The 21,959-nt window shown below is 39.4% G+C and overlaps 1 protein-coding gene across 1 annotated transcript in view; it reads right to left on the bottom strand.

Moving 5' to 3' along the window:
• LOC102784214 (serine/threonine-protein kinase 4-like) overlaps window positions 1–21,095 on the bottom strand; it is a 51,773-nt gene extending 30,678 nt beyond the window's left edge. Inside the window, exons 1-9 of the mRNA XM_087841094.1 lie at window positions 20,657–21,095; window positions 11,285–11,365; window positions 9,526–9,654; window positions 7,736–7,850; window positions 7,337–7,501; window positions 6,969–7,136; window positions 4,290–4,427; window positions 3,607–3,735; window positions 3,159–3,381 (exon numbers count right to left, since the gene is read on the bottom strand). Coding sequence (XP_087697220.1) covers window positions 3,159–3,381; window positions 3,607–3,735; window positions 4,290–4,427; window positions 6,969–7,136; window positions 7,337–7,501; window positions 7,736–7,850; window positions 9,526–9,654; window positions 11,285–11,365; window positions 20,657–20,700 — 1,192 coding nt within the window. The 5' untranslated portion in view covers window positions 20,701–21,095. The remainder of the gene's footprint in view (window positions 1–3,158; window positions 3,382–3,606; window positions 3,736–4,289; window positions 4,428–6,968; window positions 7,137–7,336; window positions 7,502–7,735; window positions 7,851–9,525; window positions 9,655–11,284; window positions 11,366–20,656) is intronic.
• Window positions 21,096–21,959: the final 864 nt, after the last annotated feature.

Raw genomic sequence — 21,959 nt, 5'->3', positions numbered from 1 at the left:
TCAGCTCCCACACAGTCGACAGACGCCAACAGACCGACGCAGCACCAACACATCCCTGAAAGACACTCCAGCAGGTCTGATCTTATTCATCTTTTTGTTCTAACTCTTTGCCCTCTGGTTTTGTTTCTCTCAGGTGAACTGAGTCTGGTCCCTCAGGTTAGTTAATTAAAGGTTACAGCAAAGCTTTTGGGGGAGCGCACAGGCAATGCTTGAATGGCTTAAGGTTTACTTCAAAGGTAACTGAAACAAAAACAAACAGAATCAGCTGTCAAATCAGACAAGAAGAGAAAAATTTGTGATTTATTAAACACGCAGCTTCACATAATTTCGCCTAAACAGATCAATCCAGAGCATCCACATGATTAATGTCCATGCCTCCTCCCACCAGAGGACTGCACAAACAGGAAGCTAAAATATATTCTGAATAGATTGCCGGGAATAAAATATAAATACATTTACCTACATTGACTGGCCCAATAAAACAATAGATATACCTGCCACCACACAGCTGAAGCTGTAATAAAACCTCTCCTGCAGCCACACAACTGGCTGTTGATTGGCTCTCTGGATGCAGAGGTGGGCCAACTGCCAAGAATCGCACTACATAATTCTTCTACTTCCACTCGTGGTTATCTGAGCGCCACGTGTCTCTCATATATTCTCACAGGTTATATAAAAAGACAAGAAATAAAGCAGAACTACATTACCCAGAATCACACGTGACAAAGTGTTAGTGTTCAGGACATCACTGCTGCTGACATCACACACACTGAGCCATTAGAAAAAATCACTGATGTATAAATCAAACATGGAACAAACTCTGCTGACACGCATCCTGCCCGAGTTCACCAGCAGCAAGTTCGTGCTTGTAATTTAGGAATCAACAGACACACCCAGAATTAGGAGGAAAGTCACTGTGGTACGAGAGTTCAAGCCTCTGGAGGAAACATCCTCAGTAACACCAACACACACAACACAGTGAACCTGTCGGCTCACAGCTCGGGCACAGTCTGCCCCCTCGTGGACAAATTAAACACTACAGCTGCATCTTTGGATATGATGGCTAAAAAATGACTGCGTTGCACCGATTAACCTGCAGTCATTCCAGCCTTTGAATTGTTTTGTTTCAATTTCAAGCATTTTGCATGTTCTGCAGAACAATGCATAAACATGAAGGCATTATTAGTTTCATTGTTGGTTCAGTTATACTGTGTGGTATTTGTCTGATAGATATCCCAGTGTCAGTAAACATGCACCAAAGCTCAGGCTTATTTTCTTTAGTTTTGTAAGTGGCCATTAAAATCTCTGTTTTTATTTCGGTTTTGTTTGCACACCTAGTTCAGCTCACTCAATTCTCTGTCATAATCCCGCTGGCCTGTCACAGAGGCAGAATATCACACAGTGCATGTCCATGAACACGGTTCTGAATGTCTCGATCTTCTTATTCTAACCCTGAGTGCATGAAAGAGAGGGATGACGAGACACTGTGCCTGTCTGTTTAAAAATAATGCCAAAGCATGTCATCATCTGGTTCCTCCACATGTTTTCCAGTAAACTGAGAGCTAATTTATCACTGCATTTATCAGGCACAGCTCCACAAATGTACGAGCACATTTCACTGTAGCTAAAAACACACTGAGGTGTACAGAGCAGAGCAAACACTTTAAATATTTAGATTTCAGCTCTGAGAAGTCACTCGACTAATCTCTAATTCATTCTGCAGCGAGACGACCAGCGAGACAACAGCTCCTCGATACAAAGCCAAAGATCACAGAGAAGCAACACTACTACTACTACTATTATACTACTACTACTTCTACTACTATTATACTACTACTACTTCTACTACTATTATACAATTATTATACTACTACTACTACTACTATACTACTACTATTATACTACTACTACTATACTACTACTACTACTACTACTACTACTATTATACTACTATTATACTACTATTATACTACTACTTCTACTACTATTATACTACTACTACTTCTACTACTATTATACTACTACTACTATACTACTACTACTACTACTTCTACTACTATTATACTACTATTATACTACTACTACTTCTACTACTATTATACTACTACTATTATACTACTACTACTTCTACTACTATTATACTACTACTACTTCTACTACTATTATACTACTACTACTATACTACTACTATTATACTACTACTACTACTACTACTATTATACTACTACTACTACTACTACTATTATACTACTACTACTACTACTACTACTACTATTATACTACTACTTCTACTACTATTATACAATTATTATACTACTACTACTACTATACTACTACTACTATACTACTATTATACTACTACTACTATACTACTACTACTACTACTATTATACTACTACTACTACTTCTACTACTATTATACTACTATTATACTACTACTTCTACTACTATTATACTACTACTACTACTACTACTATTATACTACTACTTCTACTACTATTATACAATTATTATACTACTACTACTACTATACTACTACTACTATACTACTATTATACTACTACTACTATACTACTACTACTACTACTATTATACTACTACTACTTCTACTACTATTATACTACTATTATACTACTACTTCTACTACTATTATACTACTACTACTACTTCTACTACTATTATACTACTATTATACTACTATACTACTACTACTACTATACTACTACTATTATACTACTACTACTTCTACTACTATTATACTACTATTATACTACTACTTCTACTACTATTATACTACTATTATACTACTACTTCTACTACTATTATACTACTACTACTACTTCTACTACTATTATACTACTATTATACTACTATACTACTACTACTACTATACTACTACTATTATACTACTACTACTTCTACTACTATTATACTACTATTATACTACTACTATACTACTACTACTACTACTACTATTATACTACTACTACCATTATTATACTACTACTACTATTACTATACTACTACTATACTACTACTATTATACTACTACTACTACTACACTTTGTATAAAGTTAACTTTAAGGCCAGAATTTAGTTGATTTTGCAGCCCTCATCGATCACTTCAACGCGCATTTCATGTGTTTAGAGGGACTTACTTTTCATAGTGCCAGCATCTTCGTCATCATCATCGTCCTCGTCATCATTAGAGTTGATGACCATGGTGCCCAGCTGCGACTGCAAGGTTCCCGTGTCATCGTGTTCAATCATTGTTCCTGCGCTGCTTCCAAGAGAACTTCCTAAAGAACCGGCAGCCCGGATGGTTCCTGAGTCACCCGTGCCTGCCCGAACCATCGTCCCCTGGTCAACCTCATCTTCGTCCTGAAACACAGAGGCAGAGGACAGCGTGATTTAATGCTCTCCAACGGCAGTTACAACATCCAGAAAGGACATGTTTGTAAATATGAGTCTGTGTTTAGCTTTGGAAAGTCAGAAATCAAAAGCTCGTCAACTACAAAAACACTGGTAAGTTAACGCCTTCTTTAGTTGCAGTAACTTAAAAGCTGTAAATGCTATCCTATTGATATTTAAGGGCTGAGTCTGTACCGAATTCTCATCGTCGTCTGCATCCTGCTCTCTTTGTTCTTCCTCCTGTCTCTTCAGTTTGATCTCCATGGCGTCCGTGATCAAAGCTCTGAGGATGGAATTGGGCTTGGCCGATTTAATAAACGGATGCTGTAGAGGAGAAAGACACGTAACGCTCAAACCAAACGTTTATGGGTTTTGACATTAGTTACAATTAGAATTGATCCATGAAAGCTAAAGCATGACCACAATAGCAAATATTACAGCAAATACTACTATTATGTAAAAAATACTACTATAATATGATATATTAAACTGAAATTCCAGCCAGCAACAAAACAAAATAAAATGAATGGTTAATTAAGTGAAGCTGTTCACTAAAAGACAATATCAAAAAAAATAAAGCTCATTAATGTAAAAAAAAAAAATTCAAAAGTCAAATCAAAAAAATGTAAAAATTAAAAATAAAAATACATTTGATTTGAAAAAGTTAAAGAGCAGGTCACACAATAAAACAGAAATAACAATAATAAACAGATTAAAAAATGAGCACAAAATTGTTTAATAGTTATTACCTCATTTACATAGTGTGGCTTTAATAAGTAAAAATCTAATTTAAAGATATCTAAAGGTTTGAATGTTTTCTGATCACACGGTCATCCACGACACTCGATCTGTTGTCAGTTACAGGATTGTTTCGTCACCTGTAACAGCTGTGTGGCCGTAGCTCTGTTTTCTGGGTTCTTCACTAAACACTGGCTGACAAAGTCCCGGAAGCCCGGAGACCACAGATCCGGGTTCCGAAAGGTTGGGGGAGGGTTTGTGGGAATCATGAAGATGGCCTGGAAGAGGAAACAGTTCAGCACACTGAAGGCGAAACCAGCTAATCATCACTGTTCAGCTAAATACAGTAATTCATGTCACACTCCTTCGTTTCCTCTCTTTGTCTTCTCTTACACACACACACAGCTGTTATTATTTACATACTAACACTTTCTGGGCTTACACACACAGTGCAAACACACTTGCACTGCTTTCTACTAAAGATGTAGAAAGCAGCTGGTATTTGTATCTGTATTTGTTGAGGGGGGGAAAGTATTTGTACTTGTATTTGTATTTGAGTAAAATTCAAAATAGCGTAAAAAAACATTTTTTTTGCGTTACACTTTTAATTAACGTAATAGTGCAAGTATTCTTTAATTATATCCTTTATAATCATTATGGATGTGAAATATTAGTTGATGTTTTTCCATAAATCCAGCAATGAACATGTAACAAGAAAATAACATAACAGCCATTGCCTCATCAGTGGTCAAACCAACAACTGATAAAATACCATTATGACCATTATGAACCCACCACCACCCGTCCTGTTGGAGGAGACTGAACAGACAGCGAAACTGACTTGCAGGGGCAGAACATGGCTGTGATGATGAATTGGTGCTTGTGGTTGGCAGACAGTACCAGGAGAGGAAGCTTTAAGTGCATGTGATTACGCATAACAGATGTTGACAGATGTTTGATATGTCTGCCTCTGCTGATTTGACTTTTGCACACATTACATATCACTTTGGTTTCATCTGCAGCACTGACTGAATGCTTCCACACAGAACTTGATCAAGTTGTTTTGGCTGGTGGAGGACCAGGAGGTGGCTCAGCAGCAGCAACACTCTTTTCTATTTTGTTGCCCAAATCCATGTGGGGAGTTTCAGCTAAGTTCATGCGTGACGGGAAGCTATGCTAAGGTTAATTAGGTATAGTCTACATCTTGCTGTCTGCAAAAGACAGAGGAACTTAAACGTATCATATAACTCCCACAAGTGCATACAATTTGACACAACTACACAAAGCATCGTTTTAACCTTTTAAACCAAACTTTAATGTTACTCTGTCAACAGCCTATTTTTAAATGACCGAGCTAACAGAGCTACGTAAACAGTAGGGGTGCAACGATACACAAAATTCACGGTTCGGTTCGGTTCGATACTTTGGTGTCACGGTTCGATATTTTTTCGATACAAAAAATGTTCAGGCCTTTTTAATTTGTCATTTATTAAAATTATAAATATATATTTTAACTCAAAAGTACAGTTTTTAAATTTAATGTTGCTGAAACAACAAAGTAATGAAAAAATTAATCTATCTGATCGAGAAATCCCTCATCTTTGGAAAAGAGAGTTTATTACAGAGAAATGGCTCTTTCCAAAATAAAAGCTCCACTATACGCTTCTTCTGGGCTATATTCTCAGCAGCATATTAAACATATCAGGTCCCCATAAGGAGAATCATGTGCTAACGGCTGTCTAAATGACTCGGGTAAAGTTTGTAGCATGCGTGCTTGTTGTTTTTGTCTGCTTCCACTTGTCTTTGCACGAGGATGATGTTGGAGTAAATGTGCAGTCATATTCGTTGTGTTCCCACTAGTGCTGTCAGCGTTAATCTGAAATGACGTTAACGCCACAAAACGGCAAATCTCCGTTAACGAGCTACCGTGGATCGCCCCATGCGTGGGGCTGGACAGCGTCAACATGTTAACGAGCTAACTGCGCTAACGCACTAGTTCCCACCAATGTAATTGAGCATTGCGTGGCACATCCAACATACTGTTTTACTTTAGTCCATGACGCGCTTACCTTCAGGGTCATACTTCACATGAAAACCAAAATAGTTCCAAAGGCCAGATCTGAATGAGGGTGGGGGAGGTTCAATTTGCCATGTTGCAACGAGAGCTTAACTTCTGTCTCGCTAGCTTGCCCTGCGCTCGGTGGATCTGCGTTCGACTACTCCGCCTAGGCTGCACTGTCGAGCGCAGATCCACTGAGCGCTCAACACAGACAGCATCGTCAGAAGGAAAGTTGATAAAATAAATGAAAAATGTTGTATTGTTCGATACATATGCGTACCGAACTGAAAGCACTGTATCAAACGGTTCAATATCGATACGAGTATCGTTGCACCCCTAGTAAACAGAGCGAACACGAGTTAAAGTTACCATTGACAGCACTGACTGCAGTCGTCAGTAATGCAGCGTAATGGAATAATCTCTCGATCTTCGCAAAAGTTATAAACTGCCTCCGGAACCCAGTTAAGGTACAAAGAAATATATTCAACAAAATAATGATGCAGTTCAGCCTTTTTTCACTCAGCCGAGCCTCTCTGTCAGTCACCTCTTCCACTCACTCATCCGGTCATGCACTGCGGTCTCATAAGGAAACTCAGCTTTTTGATATAAAGTTTTTCTTGTTCCCGAATACAAATATTTTTTCAAGTATTTGTTCAAAATAAGTATTCGTAAAAAACACGATATTTGTGCCTTTCCGAATACCGTGTTCGGCTTCGGCTCCACCCCTACTTTCTACAGTGGACTATAACATGATCCATACCCTCATTGGGTGTATGTCGGCGTAGGGTGGCTTGCCCTCCGCCATTTCTATAGCTGTAATTCCCAGAGACCAGATATCTGCCACACAGTTATATCCGATCTCCTGTATGACTTCTGGAGCCATCCAGAACGGCGTGCCGATGACAGTGTTTCGTTTCGCCATCGTGTCCTGAGGAAGGATGGAGAGAAAATAACATAAAGTAATTAAGGTTAAAGCTTCTACAACATCCAAAGGGCAGATGGCATCTTTATTCAACTACTGGTGTTTATTTGTGTTTTCTTTCTATATTAAACCAGATATAACAAAACATTTAAAACACATCAAACACACATCATATGCATTTACAGTAGCAGATTGTTTTCTCTTACTGTGAGCTGTCCAGCAACTCCAAAGTCGGCCAGTTTGGCCTGACCCTCCGTGTTCAGCAGGATGTTGCCCGCTTTGATGTCTCTGTGGATCTTCCTCATGAAGTGAAGATACTCCAGACCCTTCAGAGTGGACTGAAGGATGGTGGCTATCTCCTCTTCTTTGAGCTACAAGGCAAACGCAAATAACATTAATTCGATTCATGTATGCAAAGCAATGTTCAAACAAGACGTAGCACTGATGTGGAGGAGGCACATCTAAATATTCTTAAACTGAATCCGTAGAGATGCATCAGACTAACATTCATTTATCAAAAACCTTGAAGTCGTGCAGAAGCCTTACACACACGCTGTGCCCCATGCAAACTACATGTGAGTGTGTGTGTTTGGGTGTTACATTACCGTCTTGTTACGTATTCGGATGATATCAGAGACGGACCCAGCGCCACAATATTCCATGACGATCCACAGGTCTGTGTTTTTGAAGTAGCTGCCGTAGTAGCGCACCACGTGGGGACTGAACACAAGGACATCGGTGAGTCAGAACACATTCATCCATTTATTTCAGGATGTCTTCGATTCAATGTGTTGCTTTTATGCTCAGTCAGGCTACGATTCTCTCCCTGATCAAACTTATTTCCTAAATTTGAGCTCAACATTAGCAGGAGACCTTATGTGACCTTATGAAACTGCCAGCTCACGTCTGAGTTGTGGTGCAATCACACAGGGGTGAAGTGAATTTACAGACATCTGTGGTTAGTTTCAGAGTGTTTGTTCACGTTTAGTTATTATTGTTTCAAAGTGTTTCGTTTTGTGCTAACTCACAACGGACTAAAACTACCACAGAATCTCTGAGGTTGATGAAATATTGTAATGAGGGATGCACCGATACCGATACTGGTATCGGGTATCGGGGCCGATACTGTAAAATGTGTGTGTACTCATACTCGTAAAAGTTAACCGATACCATGAACCGATACCAACTTATTTCATTAATCAGAGGGTGGCTTGTCATTTCTGTTGTAGTTTGTTAGATTGGCCACTAGGGGGCCAATTATTATTTTATTTATTATTTATTTTATAATTTTTTATATTTCATTATTTAATAATAATTATTTTGTTTGTTTGTTTACAATATGAACACTCTGCAATAATTTAAAAGTTTATTTTATTCTCAAACCTAATTTGTATTTATTTTATTCCAAACAGAAGTGTTTATTTATTATTCTGAAAGCTCGAGACAGTGCCAATAGTTCAGTGATATTTTGTAAAATTACAATGTGGAGACTCTGCAATAATTTAACAGAAGTGCTTATTTTTCACTTGAAATTTTTTTGTGGTCATTTTTATTAAGATTTTATTTTTTATTGGCAGAGAATAAAATAAAACCTGTCTTCCAATTAATTGCATTTGTGTGTGTGTGGTAGAAGTATTGTTTTTTGTACTCTGTATCGGCAAGTATCGGTTTGAAAAAATTGGTATCGTTGCATCCCTAATTGTAATAGTTATTTTGTTACTACATGTAATACTTTACTGATCTCACTATTTTTCTAGTGGAAATCACAGTTTGTATTATGTGCAGATCAGCAGACTGGCTGTAGTACAGCATCCCCAGGCCCTGATGAGGTTTGTGAGTCAAAGTGAAAGTGTCGCTCACGTTTGAAGAACACTCTGGAACTGCTGCTACTTTGTCTATTTATAGCTGCTGCAGCAATGAATGAAAAGCCTCAGCAAACACTTTTATATCACAGACTCTGCAGGTCGGGTACACTTCCCAGTGAGAAACAGACCATAATAATGTGTTTCCCCTGGAGAATTTTATAACAGTCAGTTGGTGTGGGGGTGGGGCTGTCACCTTATGGGAAAGCCCCCCCAGAAAAACTTAATGAATACTTTCTAAATGTTTCCGCAGAGGCTGAAATCACTTACTGTAAACGTTTCGAGATAAAAGTATCTGCTTCACTGCTTTTCAGCAATTTAACCAAACATCTGCGCCCACGGTTCTCTTACGGGGGACTTTTTTTAATCCAGTTTGAGGTCGTGTGCGATTACAGGGCGGAAGGACGTGTGCAAAAGATGAGCGGCAAAACGTTGACCACACAAAACACCGAGTCACACCAGTGATGCTCTTACTGCCGTTGGCTTTTTCTTATGTTTCACGGCACACGGATCGAGTTCAGTAACGCATGTACCTGTTACACTGCTGCATGATGGAGATCTCCTTGATGATCTCTTGCAGATCGGACTCCACAGGAACTTGTTTGATGGCTACGATCTCCCCTGTTTCTTTATAATGAGCCTTAAATACGCAGCCGTAAGACCTGCAGGAACACAAAGAGAGGCTTAACATGTTCTTTCGGCTGTTAATGACTGAGATCAATGAGCAGATAGTTGTTATCTCCACGTTTAACCAAACAGTATCGAGCCACACCCAAGAGTTGGTGAGGCTCCTCGATTATAACAGAATTAAAATGATTTTAGTCAATATTTCACTGTGCATGATTTAATATAATCATTCATTAACTTAAACACAGACAGTTACTGAACTTATAAACTTCCTTTTAACAGGAGATTACATTTACTGAAAAAGGAGAGAAGCCTTTTTCTTTTTCAGTCTCAGGGACGCTCGTCTGTCCGTGCCGGCCAGCAGGATGTGTGAAGGTGCACAAAGCAGAAGCTGTGAGCTCAGGTGCCTCGGAGGACCTGCATGACGGCCAGCAGGTGGGCAACAGCGGCCTTATATAAGTCATAATGTCCGAGTTTCCAGTCGGGCTTTTCAAATGGAACGATCCCTCAAGTTGGATTTCCAACTCGGAAAGTCAGAGGAGCCCCACGAATCCTGAGTCAAGGATCCAACAGTGGATGGAAAATGGTCAAAGCTAATCTGTGGTTTATTAATATTGATCCGTGAATAGCTGTAACGTGCTAAGAAGCAACAAATCCTCTTTTTCCTGCTTTTCCAACCGTATTACTGGAACACACTCCGCTCAGGGTGAAAGACGCTCAGCGATCCAGAGACAAACGCACCTGTTAACGATCTTTCCACAAGTCTTCCTTCAGAAACCTTGTAACTTTTTCTTTCCCTAGATAAACTCTTTCAGTCATCTTGTGCGGCGCTTAACTAGACAGCAAGTGAAAAGCACGCCTCTGTGTAGGAGAGCGGTGGGCTTCATTTCTAACACTGGAAAAATATGAGAGGGTTGAAGCAAAACTGAATAGAATCAGTGAACCTTTTATCCTGATTATTTTGTTTTCATAATCGCTGGAAACCAAAATTCAAGTAACCGCCTAAAGGTCCTTCTTCTCTTTCTCCACTAAAAATAGCCCTCGGGGGGTTCCCACACTTAAAGGTGTGGCCACCCAAAAACTGTCTGCGAGTTCCTGCAGTGGAAAGACTTCACAGACACATTAATTAGTGACTGATGTCAATAGTAAACATCAGTGTACTATTCAACTTATTTCATTACTTTCCCACCAACAGTTTTTCTCACTTTGACAGATGAAGCAAGAGTGAGAAAAAGCTGTGATATGAGCATGAAAGAAAACGGGCATGAAAGAAATAGTTTCATTAAAACCAGTGTTACTAATAAGACGTCTTTATTGCAAAAATCGAGCAGCACCGAATGACTGTGATTAATTGCAGGATCATTGAGAAGTGTCTGGAATCAGCTATGACGCGTGCAGGCGAGGAGTCAATCAGCCGCTCGGAACAGGAAGCACATTGAGAAACAGGATATGAAGAGGCAATGTTTACGTTGACAGGCAACAGAGAAGGGCGGAGCCTGAAGTCTGACGGGAACAGAGATGAAATGAAGCAGAAACAAGGACAGAGATACGGAGAGGACCAGGATGACTAACACAGACCAGGATGACACATAAATACAGGCGAAGTGAAACTTTGCTCCTGTCAGGACCGAGGTGAGCCTCAGACTGTACGGCTACATGACTCACCCTTCACCCAGCTTCTCCAGGACATCAAAGACTTCCTCTGGCTGCTTGGTGAGACTGTCCTCGCTCAGCTTCTTCAGCTGTCTGCAGTGACAGAAAGAACAATTTTCAGGATTTTTGTTCGTGGTTTTTGGTTATTTGTCTCATTGTTTGCAGCACACGATCACAGCTTTTGTACACTACACGCCTCTAAAGCACTTTAGGACAACTCCTGCTGACCCAAACTGACACTCTGGCACTTTCACATTAAAAAAATATTACAGAGCGTGCCAGTAATTAACACCTGAAAGTCAAAAAAACAATTGCAAACACATTAATTTGGTGCAGGATCTTTATTATTATTATTATTATTATTTTTGTTCCATTTTCCACCCTCAAGATAAAAAAAAATGTTAAAAGCTTAACATTTCAAGGCCAACATTTTATGCAGTAATGAAAACATTAAATGCATTTTTTTCCTTCCAACAAAAGCATGTGTGTAATCTGAGAGAAGACTTTATTACTGAATTCAGCCTTCTTCTGAGTGCTGATCACGTTCATTCTCTCCTGAAACATTAAAATATCTCCACAACCTTTGAACTGCAGGGACAAAAATATCTCTACGCAAACAAAAATAGATCCAACATGTCCCAGATGCAGCTTGTGATGAGATATTTTTAGGATACCTGAAGGTCCTCTGCTCACAAGTCCATGGAAATAAAATAAAATGCAATACTATGTTATAATAGCATTACTTCTAAAGTTAGGCTAAGTAATGCTAATATGACGTGTTTATCACGATATTATAAAGGGAACACCCATACATGCAAGCTTTAGTATGAAATGTGGGCACTTTAATTTTTTTAAAATTGGCATTAATTTACAAAAACAGGGTCACTTTGAACTCCTGCTGATAAGCAGGTGAATACACCTACTTATTAGGGGTGCAACGATACTCGTATCGATATTGAACCGTTTGATACAGTGCTTTCGGTTCGGTACGCATATGTATCGAACAATACAAAATTTTTAATTTATTTGATCAACTTTTCTTCTGACGATGCTGTCTGTGTTGAGCGCTCAGTGGATCTGCGTTCGACTACTCCGCCTAGGCTGCACTGTCGAGCGCAGATCCACCGAGCGCAGCGCAAGCTAGCAAGACAGAAGTTAAGCTCTCCTTGCAACATGGCAAATTGAACCTCCCCCACCCTCATTCAGATCTGGCCTTTGGAACTATTTTGGTCTTCATGTGACGTATGACCCTGAAGGTAAGCGCGTCATGGACTAAAGTAAAACAGTATGTTGGATGTGCCACGCAATGCTCAATTACATTGGTGGGAACTAGTGTGTTAGCGCAGTTAGCTCGTTTACGTGTTGACGCTGTCCAGCCCCACGCATGGGGCAATCCGCGGTAGCTCGTTAACAGAGATTTGCCGTGTTGTGGCGTTAATGTCATTTCAGATTAACAACAGCACTAACAGCACTAGTGGGAACACAACGAATATGACTGCACATTTACTCTGACATCATCCTAGTGCAAAGACAAGTGGAAGCAGACAAAAACAACAAGCACGCATGCTACAAACTTTACCCGAGTCATTTAGACAGCCGTTAGCACATGATTCTCCTTATGGGGACCTGATATGTTTAATATGCTGCTGAGAATATAGCCCAGAAGAAGCGTATAGTATAGCTTTTACAGTGTTGGGAAGGTTACTTTTAAAATGTATTCCATTACAGAATACAGAATACATGTCCCAAAATGTATTCTGTAACGTATTCCGTTACGTTACTCAATGAGAGTAACGTATTCTGAATACTTTGGATTACTTAATATATTATCATGCTGTTTACAACTACATGAATGTACTATTGCTGTGATTTATTACTGTTACTGAAGGTCCGCGGCTCCGAACCGTAGTAAAGGGACCTCTGGCTAATATGGTGGGTTCTGTGTCGGCTCGTAGCTGAAAACTAGCTTTACTTTGTTGTCTGGGTCACTTTGCTAGCGAGAGACAGAGAGAGGCGTTGAAAGGCTGCTGCAACGGGACTTATTGTTTTTGGAGGAAAACACGAACACAGCGTACAGTCGAGTCTTAATAGCTTACTTACAACTGGGCTCGTCAGGCACTCTTCTTGGCTGCAGTGGTTATTATTATATTTACATGCTTCCAGCTCCCGTTTTTGCTCGATGACTCCCTCGCTCACAGACACATAACGGGTATGGCAGTCCATTCTCCCTGCAGCACGGACTACACTGCCTATGATGCTACATTCTTTAGAGCTATACCTGTAGCATTCTGCCTATTAGCTTAGCACAACAACAACAACAAGGCCTCTCTCACCCAGGAAACACGCAGAGAGAGAGAGCGGCACCCTGTAACCATGGCAACCGCAACGCTGCCGCCCGGAACAACAGAACGTAGCTGTCAAACAAAACCCAAACAGTCCTGACCCGCCACAATATGAAACAGGGAAGTACCGCCGTGTAATCCATTTATTTCAACAAAGTAACTGTATTCTAAATACCACCTTTTTAAACGGTAACTGTAACGGAATACAGTTACTCATATTTTGTATTTTAAATACGTAACGGCGGTAAATGTATTCCGTTACTCCCCAACACTGAGCTTTTATTTTGGAAATAAAGTGATTCCTCGATCAGATAGATCCACCGAGCGCAGGGCAAGCTAGCAAGACAGAAGTTAAGCTCTCGTTGCAACATGGCAAATTGGTTTTCTTTTCGGAAGTATATAAAACGGAAAAAAAACAAAAAAAAAAAACAGCGTCTGACAGCCTGTAAACAACGGTAGACTTGTGCGAAACAAGCAAGTGAATAATGCAGAAAACAGTACAGAGAGAGAGAGGGGGAGAGAGCTGTGCATCGTGGTCGAAGCAAAAGAGCAAAAGTCAGAGTGAATTCATGACTATGTTTATGTGAAGCGTAGTTTGGATCTTCTTTTGCTGCTGGTTCGGTCAATATTGTTTGGAGAGACATCAAACTAACAGCTTTAGAATCAGCGCATAAAGGGCGTGAACACAAAGCGCCGACCCGCCGAAACATCAGAATCAGCGAGCTGTCGGCTTTCAGCCCCGTCCGTGAGAAAGGCGTCATCTCACTGATTCTGATCAGTTTTTAAAAGTTCTGATCCGCGGGTTGCGCTGTGTGTTTACGTCTTTGTGCAGAATCCGTGTTCCTGCTCTCATTTACTGTCTTAGCTGTTTGGTGGTTGTTGAAATTTTGTGAGATTTCACCAGAGATTCTGGCATTTCGGGCAAAATAAATTTATATTAAAAAAATCGATTCAGGATTTTAATGAATTGATTTTACGTTATCCAAGCCAGAATCGATTTTAATCGATAAATCGATTATAAAAACCCACCCCTAGTGACTACACTTGTTTGACCTGATATAATTATGACAAAGAGTCTTTGTTACTCTAAGATTATAGATTTTCTAGTTATTTGTGGAAAATATTACAAATTTATTCTGCATTTGTGCAGACATGAAAAGTTTATTTCTAGATTGTTAAGAGGCAATTAAACAGATCAAGTTCTGTAACAAGTTACTTTATCTACAAGTACTTAGTACAGTAAGGGAAGTGTAAAAGACTCTTAAACAGGTCGGTTCTTTTTATTAATATTATTAGAAAAAAAACAGAAAATAGTGGAGCAACATCGGTTAGCAGTAGATCGTTTTCAACTCAGAATCTTTTCTATTAACTAGAAGCTGTTGGGAATGTTGGGAATGTTATGATTTAAGTAATAATGATGGCCCTGACTCCCAGACTCTGAATCACAGCAGCTGTAAAACAGAGTGGCAGCTTCTGCTTGGGCAAATAAACTATGATTACTTTACTGCTGAGTAATAACAGGGAGAAAACAGTAGCTGGCTGCTGTGCTGAGACTTCAAGCGTATACCTGAACTTACCTGGACAGTATTTACACTTGAATTCAAATCCAACTCAGTGAGAGCAGGTCTCATTTATTCCAAAAACAACTGACCAAAGATGCAGCCGAGTCACATCCTGAACAATCTGCTGCCTCCTCTCTCGTTGTATGTTACTTGTGTTTGTCTAAATTTTGTGTTCCGAGTATTTGGATTAGTATTTATTGTATTTAATGATTATTATTGATTATTATTGACGTCTGAGGGACACTGCAAAGCCAAAGCACTAAATGCTGTGTGTTGTTCCAGGGCTCATACTGCATGCTTATCTCTGTAAAGTAAGTATAAATAAATAATTAATAATAAATAACACTAGTAGGGGTTAGTGCAGTTTGAGCCTCAGGCTGTGGGGTCTAATAAACTCACCTCTTTAGTGACTCTAAACAAAAAGGTTCATTTTATTTCTTTAGCCACAAATAACACCGATTTCAAACACTCGGCCTTACACAGCACTCAGATATGAACACATGAGGACTATTTCCATTTTAATCTGCTCTAGTTTGAATTGTGAGGCCTGATATTACAAATGGTGACTGTTATTGCACCTACAGAGTAAACAGAGCGTTTTTATAAGTGTGCATTCATCAGCGGGATTACACAAAAACCTGACCGACAAACTTTATGCAAAGTTAAGGACGCGTGACGTGTGACCAGAAGAAGTCTGGAGCAGATCAGAAGTGTGAAAATTATTTTTATGGTCTGAGCTCAAAAAACATCCTACAAGATTTTTTTATAAGAATAAAATCCAAAAACAAAACAGCAGAGACGGCAGAGAAGTCTTTACAACACAGAGAACATCTTTAAGAATATACTGAACGCTGAGAGACGGTCTTTCTCTCGGTGTCTCAGGCAGCCTGATTTGTGAGTCTGTGCCTCTCTAAAGCCAGCAAACCACATTCTCTACCTCACACTGCCCAGTACAGCCCAGTACAGCCCAGTACAGCCCAGTAAGCCAAGCTGTCCAGTGTATCAGCGTCAAGCCACAAAAGAGAGAGTGAGAGCAAATCATTGAGATGCTAATCTACCACAGCAGCCCATGATCTGCTTTTCAAGTGAACTTCTAAAAACGCATGTGTGGATCTGCTGAGGCCAAAAGAGCTGGACTCCTGGCGAGCAGCTGTGATGGTGATTAATGAAAACTGTCACACACGAGTGAAAGTTTTATCCCAAGTATCCCAAAAATAAGAGGATGCTAACAAATACCAGCAGACATTACATATTAATAACATGAATAACAGACACCGTTAAAAACAATGAAAACGTTTTTTAATTAAAACTCAACGTCTATCAAATTGATCAAAGCAATGGTAAACAGGGGTGAATGTATTTGGCCCAAATGTTTCCTCTAATCTGTCAGCCACAACTCCGTCACACGTCTGCCTCGTGTGTGCCAGATGTCAAATGTATGTTTTGACATTTAGACCACATGTGGCCGACCCGCTGCTCGGTGGAAGTCACATACAGCCTGTCTCCTGTCATTTGCAGACATTTGCTGGTATTCTTACTGAGACTGCCGGTTGGAAAATTTTTACATTTCGCCCAACCCTGGTGTCTACTAGAGGTGGAATCACCATACATCCCACGATACTATATTATCACAATACTTAACGCACGATACGATATTATTGCAATTTTTAAAAATATTTTGAGATATTCAGATTCTGTACATAAAGGTAAACTTTATCAATATTCATTTTATCTAATATCAAAGTCTCACACTCAGTCTTTCTCTCATTTCAGTTTGATTGTTGACAAACTGAACGGTTTGTGTTACAGTCTAGTCCAACTTAACTGAATCAACCATCTGGTACAATTATAGCTATTCTGAACTATGCAGTTTATGAAAACTATGCAGCCCCTTCAGCAACTGAAGAATTTGAAAGTAAATTAAAACAAAATATAATTTTACATTAAATAAAAAAGTTTTAAACTTAATTAAAATAAAACATGTCTTAAATTAAAATAAGTAAACTGTCATGTTTATTGCTGCCAAAAACAAGTTAAACACATTTGGACAGTGAAGGAATGTCAGGATTCTTGCTCAGAAAAAGGATCAACATGCTCTGAAGTCAGAGCACAAAAACTTTTTTTGTAACAAAATATCGATTTCTGCTGTCCCTGTATCGATACATTATTAGCAAACAAAATATCACCATACTACACAGTATCGATTTTTCCCCCACCCCTAGTGTCTACTCTGTATATTCAGTAAGTATATGTATTAATATACATATACTTAAGTATAAAATATGAAATGTATCATCGTACCCATCAGTAACATTACTGGACAGTGTTAATTTAAAAGCATAACACTATTATTTGTGTCTAAAAAGTGCTACGTTTCTTTTAAAGACCCTTTTTAAAGTCAACCAGAAACTAGACACACACAGTAGGACCTGCTTACCCAACTATATTTGATGAGCATTAAAAACATGGTGCCAGGTCTTTTTAAGCATAGGAATGAAACAGGACTGTATGGACCAATATTGTTCCAATCATTACTTAGAAAATCTATTTCCTTTTCCACGCCTGCAGACGTGCATATTAGGTTACCCCATGATTCTAAATGTGTTGCAGGTGGGACTGTGAGTGTGAATGATTGTCTCCCTGTGGAAGCCCAGTGATGGTGGGGCCTCCCTGCAACTGCAAACTGGATAAGCAGCTAAGAAAATATTCGACTGGATGGGTTTAGCTGATCTGCTTCAGGAGACGATGAAAATAAAGTAAAAGCAACATAAAACCCTAAAAATTATATACCAAGTCATGTTTTATATCCTAAAATGAACAAACAACTCATCCTTGCACTTTTATTTTGAAAGACCCGTCACTCCTAACACGCTAGGTCCTTCCCGTCTCTTGACTTCCTCTCGGCAGGTTGTTATTATAACACACCTTAGTGTCATTCAGCTGCTTCTACAGGGTCTCTTTATCCAGGTTACAGGTGGAGAACAGACTGATGTACCACCGCACTGAGCTCGCAGAGCAAACGACGACTATCAGCAGCAGCTGCAGACTGTGGAGTCCATCCACAGGACGACAAACTCAGTAGAGCAACAGTGGATTTAATTAGCCTGTTACTGATCTGCACAAAGTACTTGCTTATTACGGTATTTGCAGAGGAAGGAATAATTCATTTAAAAGAGCAAGACTGTAACTCCCCCACACGCCTGAGGGTGACACTGAAATACATCAGGATATACAAACGTGATTTTATAATTGAACACAAAGCCTAACCCAGTCTTGCAATAACAAGGGATGAAACCAACACAAAAGTCCTGCGTTACGTCAACGCAATGAGGAAACAGTGGATGAATGAGTTAAAATGATAACATAAGAGCGGCGAGTTTTACCAGCATCCTCCTGATAAGAGGGGATAACAGGAACCTGTCAGTTCCTACTGTCAAACACGCTGAGCTCACAAACCAGTTCCCACAACAAACAAGTTCACGTCTGTTATGAGCTGCTCAACATCCACATACAGAGTGATGACAGCGAGGAAAGAAAAAAAACAGGATGCATTTTTAATGAAGAGTTTGTTGCTTAGTTTTTTCTTTAGCATTCATGGTGTTTCATGGTGAAAATGTCTCTAAAGCTGCTCAATAATGGAAAACAAACAGTTATTTTGGCTGATGCTATTTAACACGATTACTCAGGCTTTAGAAAAGTTTGATTTGGTACATTTTAAATAAGAAAAGATGCACTGCTTTCCCTGAACTTTAATTATAATTCACACAAACTGAACAAAACGTGCCACAGCTTAATAGGGAGCGAATCTGAACTTGTTTGGCGCAAGAGGGGGACAAAGGTAAAGAAAGGAGATGTAGGCCAAAACAAGAGCATCCTGAAATATGTTTTCCATACAATAAATAACTTATATCCTTAAAATATTCAATATTCTACACATACTTTAGAGAAACATCAATCACACTTAGAAACTTGAACCAGAATTTTGTGACACTTTTGTTTGATTTTAGTCACTTTCGGCTGATCAGTTAATTTTGTTATGTGCTTTATATTGGTGTAATTCTACAGAAACTAAGACTGATACAAACAGCCAGAATATCACATCGAAGCTCTAACTTCCCGTACCTTAATACCCGAGTGGAACTAGACAAGTGAATGCTGTGACGTTTAAGGACAGCTCAGGACATCATCATCATAATGGAGGGTTTGTTTTTTGGTCACGAATAACTGATCATGCAGGCAACCAAGACTTTCCTGTGTTTTGTTATTCATCTCGAGAAACCAACGCATTAACTAAACCGTGGTTTTGAAGAATGTTTACACCACTATGACTTGTATTTTATATGTGTTTTGGTATTTTATAGCTTATTTAATATTGAGAGTACCTGCTGAAGGATTGTGGATGGAAAACATTTAATTTGGATACAATTGAATTGGTACAAGTTTTATGGGCATAGCACCAAACACATAATGATTAAAACGAATCTAAATTTAGAATCTCAGAGAAAAGCAATTTTTTACCTACATTTACAACTTTAACTGAACAGGACATTAAGCCACTCCTGTCTACATATTTTTGCACATATACAATTATACCGGTTTCCTTTTAAAAGCCTAGTCACACTATCACACATTTCACAACTTCATATCTGAATCAGGTTATCTGCAGTGTAAATAAAAGATCTGCAGGTGCAGAGACACAGCAGCCACACACACGAGCAACAAAGTCACATGAATCACACTCATTTCATTAAAACGTTCTTCTAACCCCTGTATCATTCTTTCCACCTGCCACAAACCCAGTGCTGTGGACACCCCCCCCCCCCACACAGCTCTTCTGTTAGAATTACTGCGCGTTTTATTGACTCTGAGCTGATTCAGTAACAACCTGTTGGAGATTAAAGAAGATAATCCGAGATCTTCAAAGAGATTTACGGCATTAAATTAGATCACTGGGCCTTTGATAGTGACAAGCCCAGGGATTCGACACAGCAGATCAAGTGTACACAGGCGGCTTGGTTAATGCAATAAGAGCTGGGATTGCGTCGTACTGACTATTTATTTAATCAATTAAGACAAAAAAAAGTTCTGTTTGCAGCTTTTTAGGCGAGAAACGTTTAAGGTCTTAAGGAATCGTAAGACTAACTTTAGACTTTTTGTTACAATTTCTGGATATTGTAAAAGAACAACATATCAGAACAGACTCTTTTAAGACATAAACTATATGTAGGACAGCACGATCCATTAAAGTTACCCATAAGAAGACTACAGGGGACATGGAGAAGCTTTAAAGTCGTTTTAACTTAATGTCTGTTTTATCGTACAGTCGGTTATGTAATGCTACAGCCTCATTGAATAGATACCAATTGGCCGGAAGATTGCCACCCCACTGACAAACTTCACCGAGTGCTACCGTTAGACTGATAAAATCAATGAGATGCCAGCCATCAAAAAGCCTGTTTTCATTCTTAGCATAGCTTTACCTGCGAGGGTTATGCCTCATCTGTACTTTGTCCTTGTAGTCCATGATGTCCTCTTCAGGAGAACCAGACTCTTCTGGATCTTCTGGCCTGCAGTCAAACTCGGGGGGATCTGGCCAACGTTTCAAAGCAGACACTCGATGCTAACAGTAGCAGACCGCTTAATGCTAACTCGCTCGCTAACTGGCTAGCAGCAGCTAGAGGGACAGTTAGCCCGCTCCTCCGCCTCACAGCAGCCTCCCCGCTGCCGCCGCTGCTGCCTGATATCCGCCAAAAATACAACGTCCGGTCATCATTCTGCAATACAGGCTCCACACACACCGCGCGTTTCTTCCAGCTGCCGTATTCTCATCACTGAATTCATCCTCCTCTCCCGTCCTCCAACTTTAGACTTGTTTGACAGACCGTTTGGCAGCCGCTGTGACATCCACCTGAAAAAACCAGGAAGTGTAGTAGAAGGCGGTGCAAACAAAGACTGCAGTGCGGGACGCGGCCAGCAGGGGGCACCAGATAGAATCCATCCATCCAATACACGACAGTTGTCCAAGTATGTTGAAAAAACAATTATAACACCGAAACATGATAAGTTACTAATATTATATAAAGTTACCGTATTCTGTTTCTGTTCATGTTTGGAGCGGGGCATGTTTTGGGTCGTTGTTGTGTAGGAAAACAGACCAAAGACCCAAACAGATTTACTGCTGGCTGCTTGAGATTTTCTTTCAGAATCTTCACACATCCTTCTTTATTCAATTCAGTTCTGTTAAATTTTATTTATAGGGTGAAGTCTAGTGATGGTTTTCTTGGAGACTACAATTCCCAACGCAGTCCTTTTGTCTTTAGAAACATTTATTACTAGCTTTCTTTCTTCCAGTCTTTGAAATCTTTCACTCCCTGCCTCTATCAGGTTTGTTCTGTAGTGAGCATCTCTTTAATTTCTTCATAATGTATTAATTATTATTAATGTATTAATCAATAAAGTTTGGAAATGTTGTAATAACTTTGTATCTATCTCCTGCTTTGTGAGCATTAATGTATACACTGATTTACTTTAATCACACTGCTTTCTCGGGTGATAGATAAACCTTGAAGCTTTTATACCATGTATAAGATAACCCTCAGTTTGAACTTGATTTTGGAAGCTTTGAGCATTTTCAGTAGACACAACCTCAGCATTAGTAATGCGCACACTTGATGCTTCACCTCAAACGTCAAAGCATTTTCAAAATACTCCATCCCAAAAATGTCAAACCGATTAGAACATTTGACAGTACAGTGAGGCAGTCAATAACAAACACAGAGATAC

Source organism: Neolamprologus brichardi, chromosome 5, assembly GCF_056152115.1.
Source record: "Neolamprologus brichardi isolate AB-2024 chromosome 5, ASM5615211v1, whole genome shotgun sequence".
NCBI classification, from domain to species: domain Eukaryota; kingdom Metazoa; phylum Chordata; class Actinopteri; order Cichliformes; family Cichlidae; genus Neolamprologus; species Neolamprologus brichardi.
Note: the sequence above shows the minus strand (reverse complement) of the source record. Positions and strands in the feature narration are given on the sequence as shown.